We start from the raw sequence: 15001 nt of genomic DNA on the forward strand, positions 1-15001 counted from the left end.
TCACCTTTGCATTTTGGTTATCAAAGACAAATCACTAGTTAAGGGACATACAATGAATTCTTAAAACAAAAGCAAAGATCTATTAGATACAACTTTATTTATATTATCCCCATGGTCTGGCTGATCCATTTAAGCCCCACTGTTTAAATGCAGTAACTGCATGTCTTCAGCAGTAGCAGTGCAGGAACATCAGCCAGTGCTAGGAATAAACACTTGACCTTTGTTCTCACTGAATAGAGTTCAGTCCACGCATTTTGTCTGTACATTCATTGTTGAGGAGGAAAGTTCATGCATCCCATTACCCTTAAGCCTTTGGACAGACAGAAGCATAGCTTCATTTGAATGCGGAAGAGTTGCTTATCACGCGCACGCGCGCTGTGTCGCTGCATTGAACAATGCAGCAAACTTCACTGCGCAGGTGCGCGGCTGCAGGGTATGCGGCTATTTTTAGAAAATGACGTCACCCTGAAATAGAAGCGAGTGCGCGCACACCCCCCTCCATCTCCCCCTCCACCCTGTTCGCTGGGATTGACAGGACGCTTGCAGCAGCAGCACTCCGAAAGACGAAAGAAGAAAAGAATCGGGCGTAACTTGGAGGTTATAGAGGGCTGGGAGGGGAAAGAAAGCGTTACAAAAATATATAGACACTACAGAAAAATACAACCCTGCACCTTCAACCTTTGGCTCTCCGTTCCACCCTCACGTGTGCGGCTGCTCCAGATTCTGCTCGCGCACTGTGTGCCGTCCGGAGCGCGCGCTCTCTCACAACCGAGTGTGTTCTGCTGAGAAACGACCGATCCCGGTGCGAACCGACAGCCTTTGACCAGAGAGGATGGCTGATAGAGAGCAACTGATCCAAAGAGCCCGTCTGTCGGAGCAGGCAGAGCGCTACGATGATATGGCCTCCGCGATGAAGCTGGTGGGTAATTAATATTAATATACATGCATTCATGCACAATAAGGCTATAATGAGAAGATTGCGATATAAGACAGATGCATTTATTGTTTTATTCCCTGTTGGATTACATTTCTTGTTTAAGCAATTGAAGAAGCACTCGCCTTTGTCACGAGCAGGACCTCACATTATATATATATATATATATATATATATATATATATATATATATATATATATATATATATATATATATATATATAAATGCTGTTAAAGAGACAGTCCACCTAAAATGGGAATCATATTATAATGTAATTCACCTTCATGTCGCTGCAAACCAGTAAAGATTATACACTCTCTTCCCTGAAACACAAAGGGAGATGTTAGGCAGAATGACAGGCTCAGTCTCCATTCACTTTCATTGTATGGAAAACAGATGCAGTGGAAGTGAATGGGTACTGTCAGTCACTGATCTTTTTTCCCAACCTTCCGTTTCGTTTTCTGAAAAGGAAACACGTCGTGCAGTTGTAAAACGACATAAGCGTTCGGGAAGTAATTAGGGGATTTTTATTTCTATAAACATTTCCTTTAAACGTTAAGAAATATGCATTTAAACTTTAGGATATATTATAATAGGTAATCAACGGGTAAAAACAGCACGGGTGTTGGAACAGAAAGCTAATAAATGGTAGGTTTCGGTTCGGTATCGTGCATTTCAATCGTTATAGTGGATGAACATGGGCGGCGCTATCACACTCTCATCCACATCCATTGTGCATTTGCGTCTCAGAGAAAATAGATTAAAAAACAACAACAATAGAGCTGCTTTTTATTTTATGATGTAGTCAAATAAAACTTTAAATTTCTCATGAGCTCATGTTTTATTGTAATCGTGAAATAAAGCGCAATATGTGAGCCAGCAGTGCAGCATCAGCTGTCTAGTTTGACATCCAAGCACAAAGGATGAAAGTCAGTCAGTCTGTCAGTCAGCATGGGTCAAATAGGACACAGCTGATTTCTGCAGTATTTTTGGTCCTTTTTTCTTAAATTAATTAAAGCAACATCACCCTAATCACCTAATCAAATTTGATTTGATTAGATATTGTCATTACTGTGCCGTTGAATGTTTGACATTGACATTTTCGGTGAAGGGTTCCTATGATTATGGAAAATCTGGAAATATTAAGGAATTTTAAATTGTGGTTTTCAGAAATGGGAAAGTCAGTGGGGTCTAAAAAAACAACAAAAACATTTAATTAACTAAATATTGCAGTTTGAAAGTAAAACCCCTCACAACTAATTGTAACAATCAGACTAATCTTAAATGAAAAGATGTTCATTTGTTTTGATATGATCATAACTTATTTAGTTTCTCATTGACTTTGCATTAGGAATGCACAATATATCAGTGGTTATATATGTATTAGTGATCGTTAACCCTTTTCATTTATCAGATTATATCTACCTATTTTGGCTGTAAATAACATCAGGTGTTTGCCAGCTCAAACAAACATTTTTTATTCCATGATGAAAACAGGTCTTTTAAGCCATTCCAATTTAATTAAGGTAAATGAGCTGTGCTCTAAAATTAGATTTTTTTTACACAATATTTACTAAATATTTGAAAACACAAATTGTGCATTATTCTTGAACCTAGATAGATTTTTGTGGGGACACCATTGTACAGCACAATAATATTCAAATTTCAAACAAATATTTGTGAACATAAAGCACTGTAGTTGCGTTTAATGACCCAACATCTGGTTTTCTGCACCATCAGGTCACAGAACTGAATGAGCCTTTGTCCAATGAAGACCGCAACCTGCTCTCTGTGGCCTACAAGAATGTTGTTGGGGCCCGGCGGTCATCTTGGCGGGTCGTTTCTAGCATTGAGCAGAAGACGGCGGCGGATGGCAATGAGAAGAAATTGGAACTGGTGCGTGTTTACCGAGAGACCATCGAGAAGGAGCTGGAGTCGGTGTGCCAAGACGTTCTCAGCCTGCTGGACCAATACCTCATCAAGAACTGTGACGAAACCCAGCTGGAGAGCAAGGTCTTCTACCTGAAGATGAAGGGCGACTACTTCCGGTACCTGGCCGAGGTGGCCACCGGTGAAAAGAAGGCCTCTGCCGTCGAATCGTCCGAAGGCGCCTACAAAGAAGCTTTCGATATTAGCAAGAGCATGCCGGCCACCCATCCCATCCGCCTCGGCCTGGCACTCAACTTTTCCGTCTTCTACTACGAGATTCAAAACGCACCCGAGCAGGCCTGCCAGCTTGCCAAGGAAGCCTTCGATGACGCCATCGGCCACCTGGACAATCTGAACGAGGACTCCTATAAGGACTCCACGCTCATCATGCAGCTCCTGCGGGACAACCTCACCCTGTGGACCAGCGACCAGCAGGACAGCGAAGCGGGAGACGCCAATAACTGAGAGATCAGCCACTTCTAGCTGTAGTAGCACGCGTCTATCCCTCCTACACTGTCTTCTTAGAACCTGTATCTTATCTCTCTCTGTCTGCTCCTTCGTTCTCCCTCTCTCTTCTCTATTCCATCTTTCCTGTCTCTTTGTGACCCTCAATGCTCTTCTTTGGTTCCTCAGGGCAGCACTTCAGACCCTTTCTTGCTCTCTCGTCTCTTTTACCCCTTTTCCACCAACAGGATGCTGATACCCAAACTGGAACCGTTCCACCGCAGAAAAGGTGGTTCTGGGATGGAAAAAAGTTGGTGGTCTCTAAAACCTGCTTGTTTCAAACCTGGATAGTGTCACTTGTCCAAGTTTTCAATACTAATGCAAATGTAAAACCAAACAATGCCCCTTCCATTATAATATATAAAGCATTCAGTTTACGCATGTTGTCAGTTTTTCACTTTGGATGCTAAAATGCTTTGCAATTCATAAGTAAAAATAAACTTGCATAAAATTTGAATTATTTACAAAAATCATACAGGCAAATTGATTGCTAGCATACAGTAAATGTGACATAAATACAATGATTCAAATTGCTTTGGGTGTTCGAATGTACTCTTAAAAAACAAAAATGAAATGATTTTAAAATATATATGCACAAATAGTTATGTATTATTTGTGATATAAAGAAACTTAACTGACATTAATTAGGATAATTTTATGTTAAATATTTCTTTTGATGGCAACGATTCAGATGATTTTGAATGCTTATATATGTTCTTAAAATTTGTCATAAAATAATAGTAAACAAGTTGCATCATTGTTCACTCTTTAAGCCAGTTCTGACATCATTTTGGTGAAAAAGGGGGTATTTATCCACTTGTTTTCTCTGTTTACCAACCCATTCTTCTCTCCTTGTCCTTGACCTCTTTTTCTGTATGCGATTCTCTTTTTTCTCCCCGCAACGAGTCGCTGATAGCCTGCTGGTCTCCACATGACATTTATTTAGTGTGTACTTGTAAGGACTCGATCTTCGTAGAAACACTGTAACACTTATTACAGGATGAGATCTTACACCTACCTGTAATTACGTTATTGTTCTTCTTCTTCACTTGTCTTTGATCTGTACCTCCATCCCTGCTTAGATGTGTTTGTCTGTCGTTTCCCCATGCTCACCTTGTACACCTCGCTAGCCCTGTGAATTGTGTAAATCTGCTGATCTCACAACAGTATGCTGTTATCAAAAATGTGGACGGCACTCTGTTATGAGACGCGGTGATCAAAAGTCTTTTGATTAGGATTACATATGCAAGGTTATGTAAGAATGACATTAAAGACATCGCTTACCATGCGAACCCTCAAAATGCAGTCTATTACTGGCACTTTATTGTGGTCTCACAAATGTATTATTAAAATATACTGTACACTATTTTATACAATTTCACACACGGATTATAAATAATGGTTTTCTTGCTTGTAGTCAACATGAATCTGCATGCACAACACCAACACATGACAGTTTGTAGCCATTTTTAGTTTTGGCAAAGTGGTGGCAAATTTGTTCAATCTTATATAAACTAAAATATGTCAGGGTGGTACAAGTGACCCGATATAATAAATAAATGTAAAAAAAAAAAACAAAAGAACCTTGAGGAAAAAGCCCATATGTAGTTTAACTTTTTTTTTTTTTTTTTCGAACTTATTTGTTCGAAAACTTTTGTCATGTGGTCCGAACAACAAGGATCCCCCTGCGAATTACACCATAGAGAAGACCACTACAGACCCTCATGTGTGTCAAGATCAATAAGACTTTTAAAATAGATAAGTGGACTTTGCGATATTATTAATTCAGGATATTCTGTAAAATGTCATGTGGTGTGCCTCAAAATGTAATGAAATAAAAATTCATGATATTTTATATTGAAAAATACATTTAATAATAATTTAAAAAAAGACGTGTTCACTCACATGTATTCGATATGTAAGGAAAGATTGGTACTTTACTCAATGGTTACATCACATGACATAAAAGGGCATAAAAAAATTCAGAACTATATGAAAGCAACACATTCATTATTCATTAGCTTGTGCTGCCTACGTGACATAATCTGCATAGAAAAGTTGTTTCAGGACACTGCTTGTTGATGGAAGACTGCTGTTAATATTTTTTCTCAATATTGTGCACTGATAATAAGACCAAGATGTACATTAAGAACACAAAAATGTCACTTCTGATTAATAATATCTTGGCAAAATTTAAAAAAAAACCCATAGTCACCAGCTCTCAATGTAATTTTGCTGTTTGATTATGTAAATGTTCTGGCAGAGATGCCTTTAACCATAGGGATGTATAAATGCAGGAGTTACATTGAATGATTGATTTACCAATAGTATAGTTAAGTGAATATAATGAAGACCGTCCAGAAGGTCAAGTGTTTATGATATAAAAGCTTATCATCTTAAAGATAAACGTCCATGACCCTGATGAGATATGACTCTCGGGTAATTCAGATGGATTGTTAAATAGTTGATAAAGCCAAAGTTGTTTTCCTCAACCAGACCTTGTATCATATGATCTGTTTTTAACTTAAATCTGTGCACCTTTAAAATTAATCCATTAGTGTCTTAACTAAAAGAGAGTAGTCTATGAAAATAGGGCAATATCCCTGTTAGATTTTATAGACATTGAGATCTGGCTGCTGAACAAGAGGTATCGTGATATAACCAACAAACATGCATGCATCTGAAGTCACGATTGGTTAATGATTGATCCTTCAGCTTGCAGTGTGTTGTAGCAGGTCTCTAAAGAAGTATGCAGTTATCACCTGAACTAAAAGATAGTGGCAAAAATCCAGGCAGTTTCCTTCTCCATTCAGGCGAGTGATGTAACCAACCATGACGTTTCAAAAAACTCAATGGGTATTGTTCTGTTTTGGTCTAGTAAAGATCATTTAAGAATTCAGATCTAAGGTGTGAAAGACCTGTGCTGAAATGGGGGTTTCATGACATTTTAAGCTTTGTGCTACAAATCCACTGTTTCCGATTATATGTATGTACGACATATTGGCTATGAGGTTATTTTAAAGGTGCTAAGTTTTTGTCTTTACTAAAGCATAATATGTTTGCAGATATTTAGGAAACATGCTTACAGTACATGCAAACAAGTTTAATATACTTGTTTATCTGAAAAACAAACTGCTACAGTTAGTTATTCTCCTTTGCACAAAAGTAATGTGAACTCATTGTTATGTTCAAGAAACCAGTCTGAGATGATTTGAGCTTTGTGACAGGGTACATTATCCTGCTGGAAGCAGCCATCAGAAGACCGGTAGACTGTAGTCATAAAGGGATGGTAAGCAACAATACTCATGTAGGCTGTGTCAATTAAAAGATGCTCAGTTGGTACTAATATAAGGGGCCCAAAGTGTGCCAAGAAAATATCCCCCACACTATTACACCACTACCACCAGCCTGAACCGCTGAGACAAGGGAGGATGGATACATGCTTTCATGTTCTTTATGCCAAATTCTGACCCTGCCATCTGAATGTTGCAGGAGAAATCGAGACTCATCAGATAAGGCAACGTTTTTCCAATCTTCTATTATGCGATTTTGGTGAGCCTGAGTGAATTGTAGCCTCTGTTTCCTGTTCTAAGCTGACGGGAGCGGCACCCAGTGTGGTCTTTTGCTTCTGTAGCCCATCTGCTTCAGGGTTCGACGTGTTGTGCGTTCAGAGATGGTATTCTGCATACACTGTTTGCTGTTGCCTTTCTATCATCTCTAACCGGTCTGCCCATTCTCCTCTGACCTCTGACATCAACAAGGCATTTTCATCCACACAACTGCTGCTCACTGGATATTTCCTCTTTTTCGGACCATTCTCTGTAAACCCTAGAGATGGTTGTGCATTAAAATCCCAGCAGATCATAGGAAATACTCAGACCAGCCCGTCTGGCACCAACAACCATTCCACGTTCAAAGTCACTTAAATTCCCTTTCTTCCCCATTCTGATGCTCGGTTTGAAATTCAGCAAGTCATCTTCACCACATCTAGATGAACCCAGGGTTGCCAGTTTGTCAGAAACAAAGCATATTTCATTCCAGTCATGGAAGCAAGGATCAAAACTTTATTTGTAGTAGCCTACATGTCAGTAAATAACATTATAAATATTTTTTGTTTGTTTAAAATACAGCCATATTTTTTTATGTTGTTATTTCACTGTAGCCTGGTAATACCAAACTTCACTTTGCTTCATAGACAGAGTCTGAAAGGGCATAATTGACAAGTGTTTACTTTTGTTTGTGTGAAGTTTAAATTCATTGGTGTATCAGTAAGCCAATCACATAACGTTTGATTATGACGTGTGTTATGCGGCAGCTCAGCCGCGTCGAACTTCCTCTGTAAACACAGGTATGCTGCGAAAACAAAACCATTGAGTGAGTTTTGCTGCCTCCTTAACCTGATCCTCCATGAGAGCAACCAAGGGGGACACAATCATAATTATCGCCTTGCCGGACTTTAGCCTCCTCAGTTTCTCGCTGATGATCGGTAACAGTTGATAAATTAAACTTTTGCCAAAACCTATCAGGAGTAGGGCTACAACATCACCTCCATTCAAAATGTGAAACAAACACTCTTCTTGTTTGGGCTTCAGTTGGCAAATGCCGGGAATATTCTCCACAACAGAGCGAATAGCATCCCGTGTCTCCACTGTCATCGTTTTCAATTTCCCTAACCAAAAACTACAATCCTAAATTCATCGTTGGATCGTCTTTGTTTTCGGAACCCCATCCACTCCTCAGCTGCCACGGATATCACCCTTCACCTCTACGGCTCGCTCATCTCAGTTCCTGTGTCACGCTCTCCTGCTGCCTCTCTTCACCACCACTTCCTGGATCACCATCGGACATTGTCACTCCCTAGATCGCTATCAGACTTCGCGGCACCTACCACTCATCCTGTTTTATGTTACTTGTTGTTTGACTGCTTAATTAAATACCATTGACTTGCACTTGCTGACCCACCTTCTTTCACCGTTACAGAACGCTCTGACCCCATCATGGAAGCAGCAAGTTCCACATCACTCTCTGAGTTTATTCACCACAGTGTCAACCTTATGAATCAGCAGCAGAAGAGCATTGTCAACAACAGAAGTGCTGTCCAAGCGCTGGTGACACAGGTGTCTAAGCTCATCCAGCAGATCCAACAGCTGACCACTCCCGCTGCGCAACCCACCCTGCCCGGGCCATCCCCGAAACCCACTACTGGCTGGAACCACGCCTTCCTGTGCCGGAGAACTACTCTGGTGAGCCCAACTACTGCAGAACATTTTTGGCTAAGTGTTCCATGCATTTTCCCCTGTAGCCTTGCACCTTTGAGACAGAGGAGTCCAAGTTGGTGTTGGTTCTGACTTTACTCTCCAGGAGGGCAGCCCTGTGGGGAACGGTGGTGTGGGAGAACCGAGACCAATGCTGCGCCTCTTTCCACTCCCTCTCCGAGGAAATGAGGAGAGTTTTCGACCGGACCATGGCCAGCAAGGAGGCAACCTGAGAGCTCGCGGACCACAAGCAGGGGAATCTTGCTTCTCAAGTTGCCAACCAGCTTCAATGGGCTCATCAACTTGGCACTCCGCGTGGATGCTCGTATCCATTGACTGGGGGCACAAGCCTGTCCTACACGTCTCCCCAGCAACTCTGAGAGTGGCAACTTGAGCAGGGAGAACACGGCCGGTTCCGTCGTCGATCACGAACCCATGCAGGTGGGTAGAGCTCGACTGACCCGGGAGGAGAGAGAGGGGCAGAAGTCCCGAGGACTTTGTATGTACTGTGGTGACTTGGGACATCTTCTACTCTCCTGTCTGGTAAGAGAATCCAGCCCAGTAGTAAACTTGAGGCTACTATCGGGTGGATCCCACCCGATGGACAACACCTTTGCACAGCACCTGAGACTCCCTATCACTCCCCTTTCACACCAGGTGACTGTCAGTGCACTCAATGGCCAGGATGGCCAACACCATCACCTTGTGGAGGGAACATTGTCATGAGTCTTGTCAGGTATCTGCTTGTCCTGCGGTGTCTGTTTCTGTTTTTCAGGAGGAGGCTATGGTTCTGTCAAACGTGCCCTCGGAGTACCTGGACCTGAAGGAAGTGTTCAGTAAGTCCCGCGCTGCTTCTCTCCCTCCGCATCATCCTTATTACTGTGCCATAGAGCAGTGTTAATTTTGACACGAAATTTTAATTTAGTTTTAGTCTTAGTCTTTTGACTATAATTCTTTTTAGTTTTAGTCAAGTTTTAGTCATCTGATTTGTTTTAATTTTAGTATTATTTTAGTCGACTAAAATTGCTTGGTATTTTAGTCGACTAAAATTGCTTGGTATTTTAGTCGACTAAAATAAGACTAAAATCAATAACAGATTTACTAGACAATTTTTTACAGCTGGTATAGGAAACAAACTTAACCAAAATATATAAAACACAAATTCAACTTTATTTCAACACAACTGTGTCTTTATTTTGATTCAAAAGCTTTTATGCAGCAACAAACACGTCATGATAATGTAAACAATAACTAGCTGCCAATTGACCATCAATAAAAGAAAAATAACGTTAGGTCCAGGACCTTAAAGCTTACAGCTGAGCTGAACAATAAGTGCATACATTTAAAGTAAATATTTAATAAGTTGGGTGGATAAAATAAGTAACAAGATTTTATAAGGTATTCATTTGTCTAGCAATATTGTATGTTTTAAATACTACAATATTGCTAGATTTGTATGTATAATGATAGGATGTGAACATTCATGTTTCACATGACTAATATAGAAATATTTGTGATATTGTCAACAAGTAGAACATTATAAAATATACTAAACATTAGTATTAATCAAATGTATTTATCATGATATTACGTATTAGTATTGTGCTCGCATCTAATTTGAAGAAGGGGCTATTTTACAGTACTTTTCAGTTCGTAATATTTAATGCTACAACATCTACGCACTGCACTATTCCAATTTTGCTTAGCTCAATAAACAAAAGAACATTGTTGTAAAATTACATTTGAGAAAATGTCCGGGTGGCTCGTCTGTAAATGTCTTTTCAAATTGGTTGTGTTCTTGCCACGAATGAGCGCTCTGCGTGCTTTACACTTTGTTTTGTTTTGTTCGTCGTCAAACGTGAAGTGAGCTGTGGACATTTTGTCGCTCTTTTAGACAGTAGGGACTTTAAGCAACAGCTGCGAATGGAACGGCTACAGCGACCGGAAGTTTGCCGTCACACCGCTGTAGCCAAGAACGTAAAAGTCACTAAGCAACGGTAAAACAGAACAGCGCAACGCAGCATTAATTCATTTATTGAGATCCCAAAAAATATATAATTTAAAAAAGCAAGAGAAGGATTGCTTTTGGCGTTAAATGACAATCTTTTGTCAGAAGAGGAGTTTTTAATATTGTATGATGTAAATAAGTCTAAAAACATAACATTTATTTACCTAACCTCTCACGTTGTAGCGACTCCGGCAAATCAGCTGTTCTCCCGTAGTAGACCGTTAAATTAGAACGTCACAAAGTAGCAGTAAATTCGCGCAGGCGCAATACAACGCCAGAATGGCGTTGCCGTTCCACCAGAGGCTGTTGCTTAAAGTCCCTATCACCTCTTCGAATGCCGACTTCCCGGGAGCTCATAAAAACTGAAAACCTTCGCTTCACGTCTCAATAAGTCAGGCTCTGATTGGTTCTCTTCTCTCATGCAGTCTGTTCTGTTTTGCCGGTTCTTTTGCTCATTCCTCGCATCTCTCCCGTCTGCTGATTTGATTTTCGTCACAGTCTATTTTCGTCTCGTCCTTTATTCGTTGACGATAATGTCAATCAATTTAGTCATAGTTTTAGTCTCCATCAGTGCCTTCTATTTTAGTTTTCGTTTCGTTTTCGTCGGCAAAAATATATTCGTGACGAAAATAATGACGAAAATATTTAGTCAACGAAATTAACACTGCCATAGAGTTAGTTCCAGGTAAGTCCCCACCTAAAGGCAATCTTTACTCTCTTTCCATTCCGGAGAGGGAGGCCATGGAGAAATATATTTCTGATTCTCTAGCATCGAGGTTCATCCGCCCTTCCTCTTCTCCAGCGGTGTTGAGATTATCTTTTGTTGGTAAGAAGGATGGTTCTCTGCGACCTTGTATTGATTACAAAGAGCTGAACAACATCACGGTAATGAATACGTATATTTTGCCATTGATGTCTTCAGCATTCAAGAGGTTACAGGGAGCATTCATCTTCACAAAACTGGATTTACGCAATGCTTATCATTTGGTCCATATTAGGAAGGGGGATGAGTGGAAAACCACTTTTAACACCCCTAGAGGGCACTTTGCATAATTGGTGATGCCGTTCGGGCTCTCCAAACCAGGGGTTTTACAAGCACTCGTTAATGATGTGTTGAGAGACATGGTAGATCAGTTCATATATGTTTACCTGGATGACATACTGATTTTTTCCTTGTCTCTCCAGGAACACGTGCAACACGTCAGACGAGTGCTCCAGAGATTACTAGAATTGGCTTTTTGTCAAGGCGGAGAAATGCATATTTCATGCACCGTCTGTTCCCTTCCTAGGTTACATCGTCTCGTCTGAGGTAATACGTATGGGTCCTGACAAGGTTAAGGCTGTCATAGATTGGCCTAGTCCAGATTCCCGTAAGGCACTACAGCGGTTTCTGAGGTTTGTCAATTTTTATCTGCGTTTTATTCGCAATTTCAGCCAACTAGTCTCGCCTCTGACCACCTTGACCTCCCCCAGTACTACACTCAGGTGGTCTAAAACAGCTGAAACTGTATTTTCCAACCTTAAGAGCAACCTCGGTGGGCACTTTTTCTTCAGTCGTTTTGATTTTTCTCTATCGTACCGCCTCTATCGTATTTGTCACATCTTTTTGATCCATCCGAATGCCCGGTGACTCCTGAGTGTATTTTACCTGAGAGTATAGTCATCTCATCACTCATATGGGAGGTTGAATCGAAGGTCAAGACGGCCTTAAAAGGGGTAACACCTCCGCCCAGGTGCCCTTCAAATTGGTTGTTCATTCCGGAGGATTTACGGTCTGACGTTATTCAGTAGGGTCACTGCTCCTATTTGTCGCTTGTCATGCAGGGATAAGCCGCACCAAGTGCTTAATAAAGCAACGATTCTGGTGGCCACTTATGGCTTGCGGCATTCAAGATTTTGTTTTGGCCTGCTCAGTTTGCGCCAGTGGTAAGACGTCTAACCAACCCCTGGAAGGATTTCTTCAACGCTGACTGTCCCTTCGAGACCCTGGTCCCACATCGCTCTAGATTTTGTTATTGCCCTCCTGCCCTCTGATGGCATGACGGTCGTTTTGACCATAGTGGACCAATTATCGAAGGCGGCACATTTCATTTCATGATCACGTCTTTCGGTTACATGGCCTCCCGGTAGATGTGGTTTCTGACAGGGGATCCCAATTTGTGTCCAAATTTTGGAAAGAGTTTTGTAAATTATTAGGAGCGATGGTTAGTCTGTCTTGGGGTTATCATCCACAGAGCAATGGTCAGTCTGAGCAGGCCAACCAAGATTTAGAGAGAACGTTGCGATGTTTAGTCTCCAAGAATCCTTCTTCCTTAAGTCAACAACTCTCTTTGGTTGAGTACGCTCATAACTCCCTACCAGTGTCAGCTACGGATCTCTCCCCGTTTGAGAGTAGCATAGGTTACCAGACACCTATTTTTTCCTAGTCTGGAATCTGAAGTCTCAGTCCCCTCTGCCCACTCATTTGTCCAGAGGTGCCACCGCATGTGGACCAGAGCCACTTGGCATTTGAGATGTCAGCAAGCCAGCCGGCCCTCTGGTCTGTCCGTTGTGCAGTCTCCTCTGTGGAATTTCATCAGTCCTGCAAAAGCACACCAGTTATCGTACTTGATAACATCAGTCAGCTCGCTTTGGCTACTGCAATTTTCAGCACTGTATATTTACAGTAAAATGAAATGGGATATCAAATACCACTGCCTCCTTTCGTTTTCATTTAAACATATTAATAGCCGCAGAAATGTACTTCGTTCAGGGAAATATGTATATATACAGCCATTACAATGAAACTAAATATTATATCAATTGCCTCTTTTTATTTTCATTTTAACATATAGATAAATTGAATACAGACCAAATATTACCTGTTAGATTTACCCCAAATGAAATGTTTAACGACTAAAGAGACATCAGAGCCAGCGGCACATATCAGAGGGACTAGCCATGTAGAGACTGCTCTCGGCAGATACATGAGCACTGAGCTCCCGCTGATCGTGTGAAGCAGACCGTCTCTGAAATCGGTGAAACACATTTTTAAATAGGCGCTGAGTTTTAAACAACTACATTTTTTGTTTAGATCCTGGTTCCTGCGGTGGAAACACACCGAGTACCAGCCCAAAGTTCCTAGTTCCTGGGTAAGGTTCCTGCGGTGGAAACGCGGCTTAAGTCTCCATTGCTCATCTGTTCCATTTTATGCATTTCTTTGACTCACCTTATCAATAAACACTTCATCCTGTGTTGTCTCCTTCTTTTTTGCTGACACATACATAAGTATACACATAAAATACAGGTGCAAATTAGAATGTCTTGGAAAAGTTCATTTAATCAGTAATTCAATTCAAATTGTGAAACTTGTGTATTAAATCAATTCAGTGCACACAGACTGAAGTAGTTTAATTCTTTGGTTCTTTTAATTGTGAGGATTTTGGATCACATTTAACAAAAACAATATTCAACAAATTAGAATATGGTGACATGCCAATCAGCTAATCAGCTCAAAACACATGCAAAGGTTTCCTGAGTCTTCAAAATGGTCTCTCAGTTTGGTTCACCAGGCTACACAATCATGGGGAAGACTGACATTGATCATTGACACCCTTCACAAAAAGGGTAAGCAACAAACATTCATTGGTAAAGAAGCTGGCTGTTCACAGAGTGCTGTATCCAAGCATGATAACAGAAAGTTTGATGGGAGGAAAAAGTGTAGAAGAAAAAGATGCACAATCAACCAAGAGAACCGCAACCTTATGAGGATTGTCAAGCAAAATCGATTCAAGAATTTGAGTGAACTTCACAAGGAATGAACTGAGGCTGGGGTCAAGGCATACAGAGCCACCACACACGGATGTGTCAAGGAATTTGCTGAACCACAAGACAACGTCAGAGGCATCTTACCTGGGCTAAGGAAAAGAAGAACTGGGCTATAGCCCAAGTTGCTTGATGTCCAGTGTTAAGTTTCCACAGTCTGACATGATTTGGGGTTTAATGTCATCTGCTGGTGTTGGTTCGTTGTGCTTTTTGGAAACCACTGCACCTGCTTACCAAGAAATTTTGAATCCACTTCATGCTTCCTTCTGCTGACCAGCTTTTTGAAGATTCTGATTTCATTTTCCAGCAGGATTTGCCACCTGCCCACACTACCAAAAGTTGGTTAAAAGACCATGTTGTTGGTGTGCTTGACTGGCCAGCAAGCTCACCATACCTGAACCAAATAGATAATCTATGGGGTATTGTCAAGAGGAAAATGAGAAACAAGAGACCAAAACAATGCAGATGAGCTGAAGGCCATTGTCAAAGAACCCTGTGCTTACCTCAGCAGTGCCACTAACTGATCACCTCCATGCCATGTCGAATTGAGGCAGTAATTAAAGAAA

General features: G+C 41.0%; 1 protein-coding gene across 1 annotated transcript; it reads left to right on the plus strand.

Moving 5' to 3' along the window:
- Nucleotides 1–121: 121 nt before the first annotated feature.
- Nucleotides 122–4669, plus strand: ywhah (tyrosine 3-monooxygenase/tryptophan 5-monooxygenase activation protein, eta polypeptide). Its single transcript, XM_026274618.1, has 2 exons — nt 122–919; nt 2676–4669. The coding sequence occupies exons 1-2, from the start codon at nt 833–835 to the stop codon at nt 3327–3329; spliced, it is 741 nt and encodes a 246-aa protein (XP_026130403.1). The 5' UTR covers nt 122–832; the 3' UTR covers nt 3330–4669.
- The last annotated feature ends 10332 nt before the right edge of the window (nt 4670–15001 follow it).

The sequence above is a fragment of the Carassius auratus genome, chromosome 10 (genome assembly GCF_003368295.1).
Source record: "Carassius auratus strain Wakin chromosome 10, ASM336829v1, whole genome shotgun sequence".
Classification (NCBI taxonomy): Eukaryota; Metazoa; Chordata; class Actinopteri; order Cypriniformes; family Cyprinidae; genus Carassius; species Carassius auratus.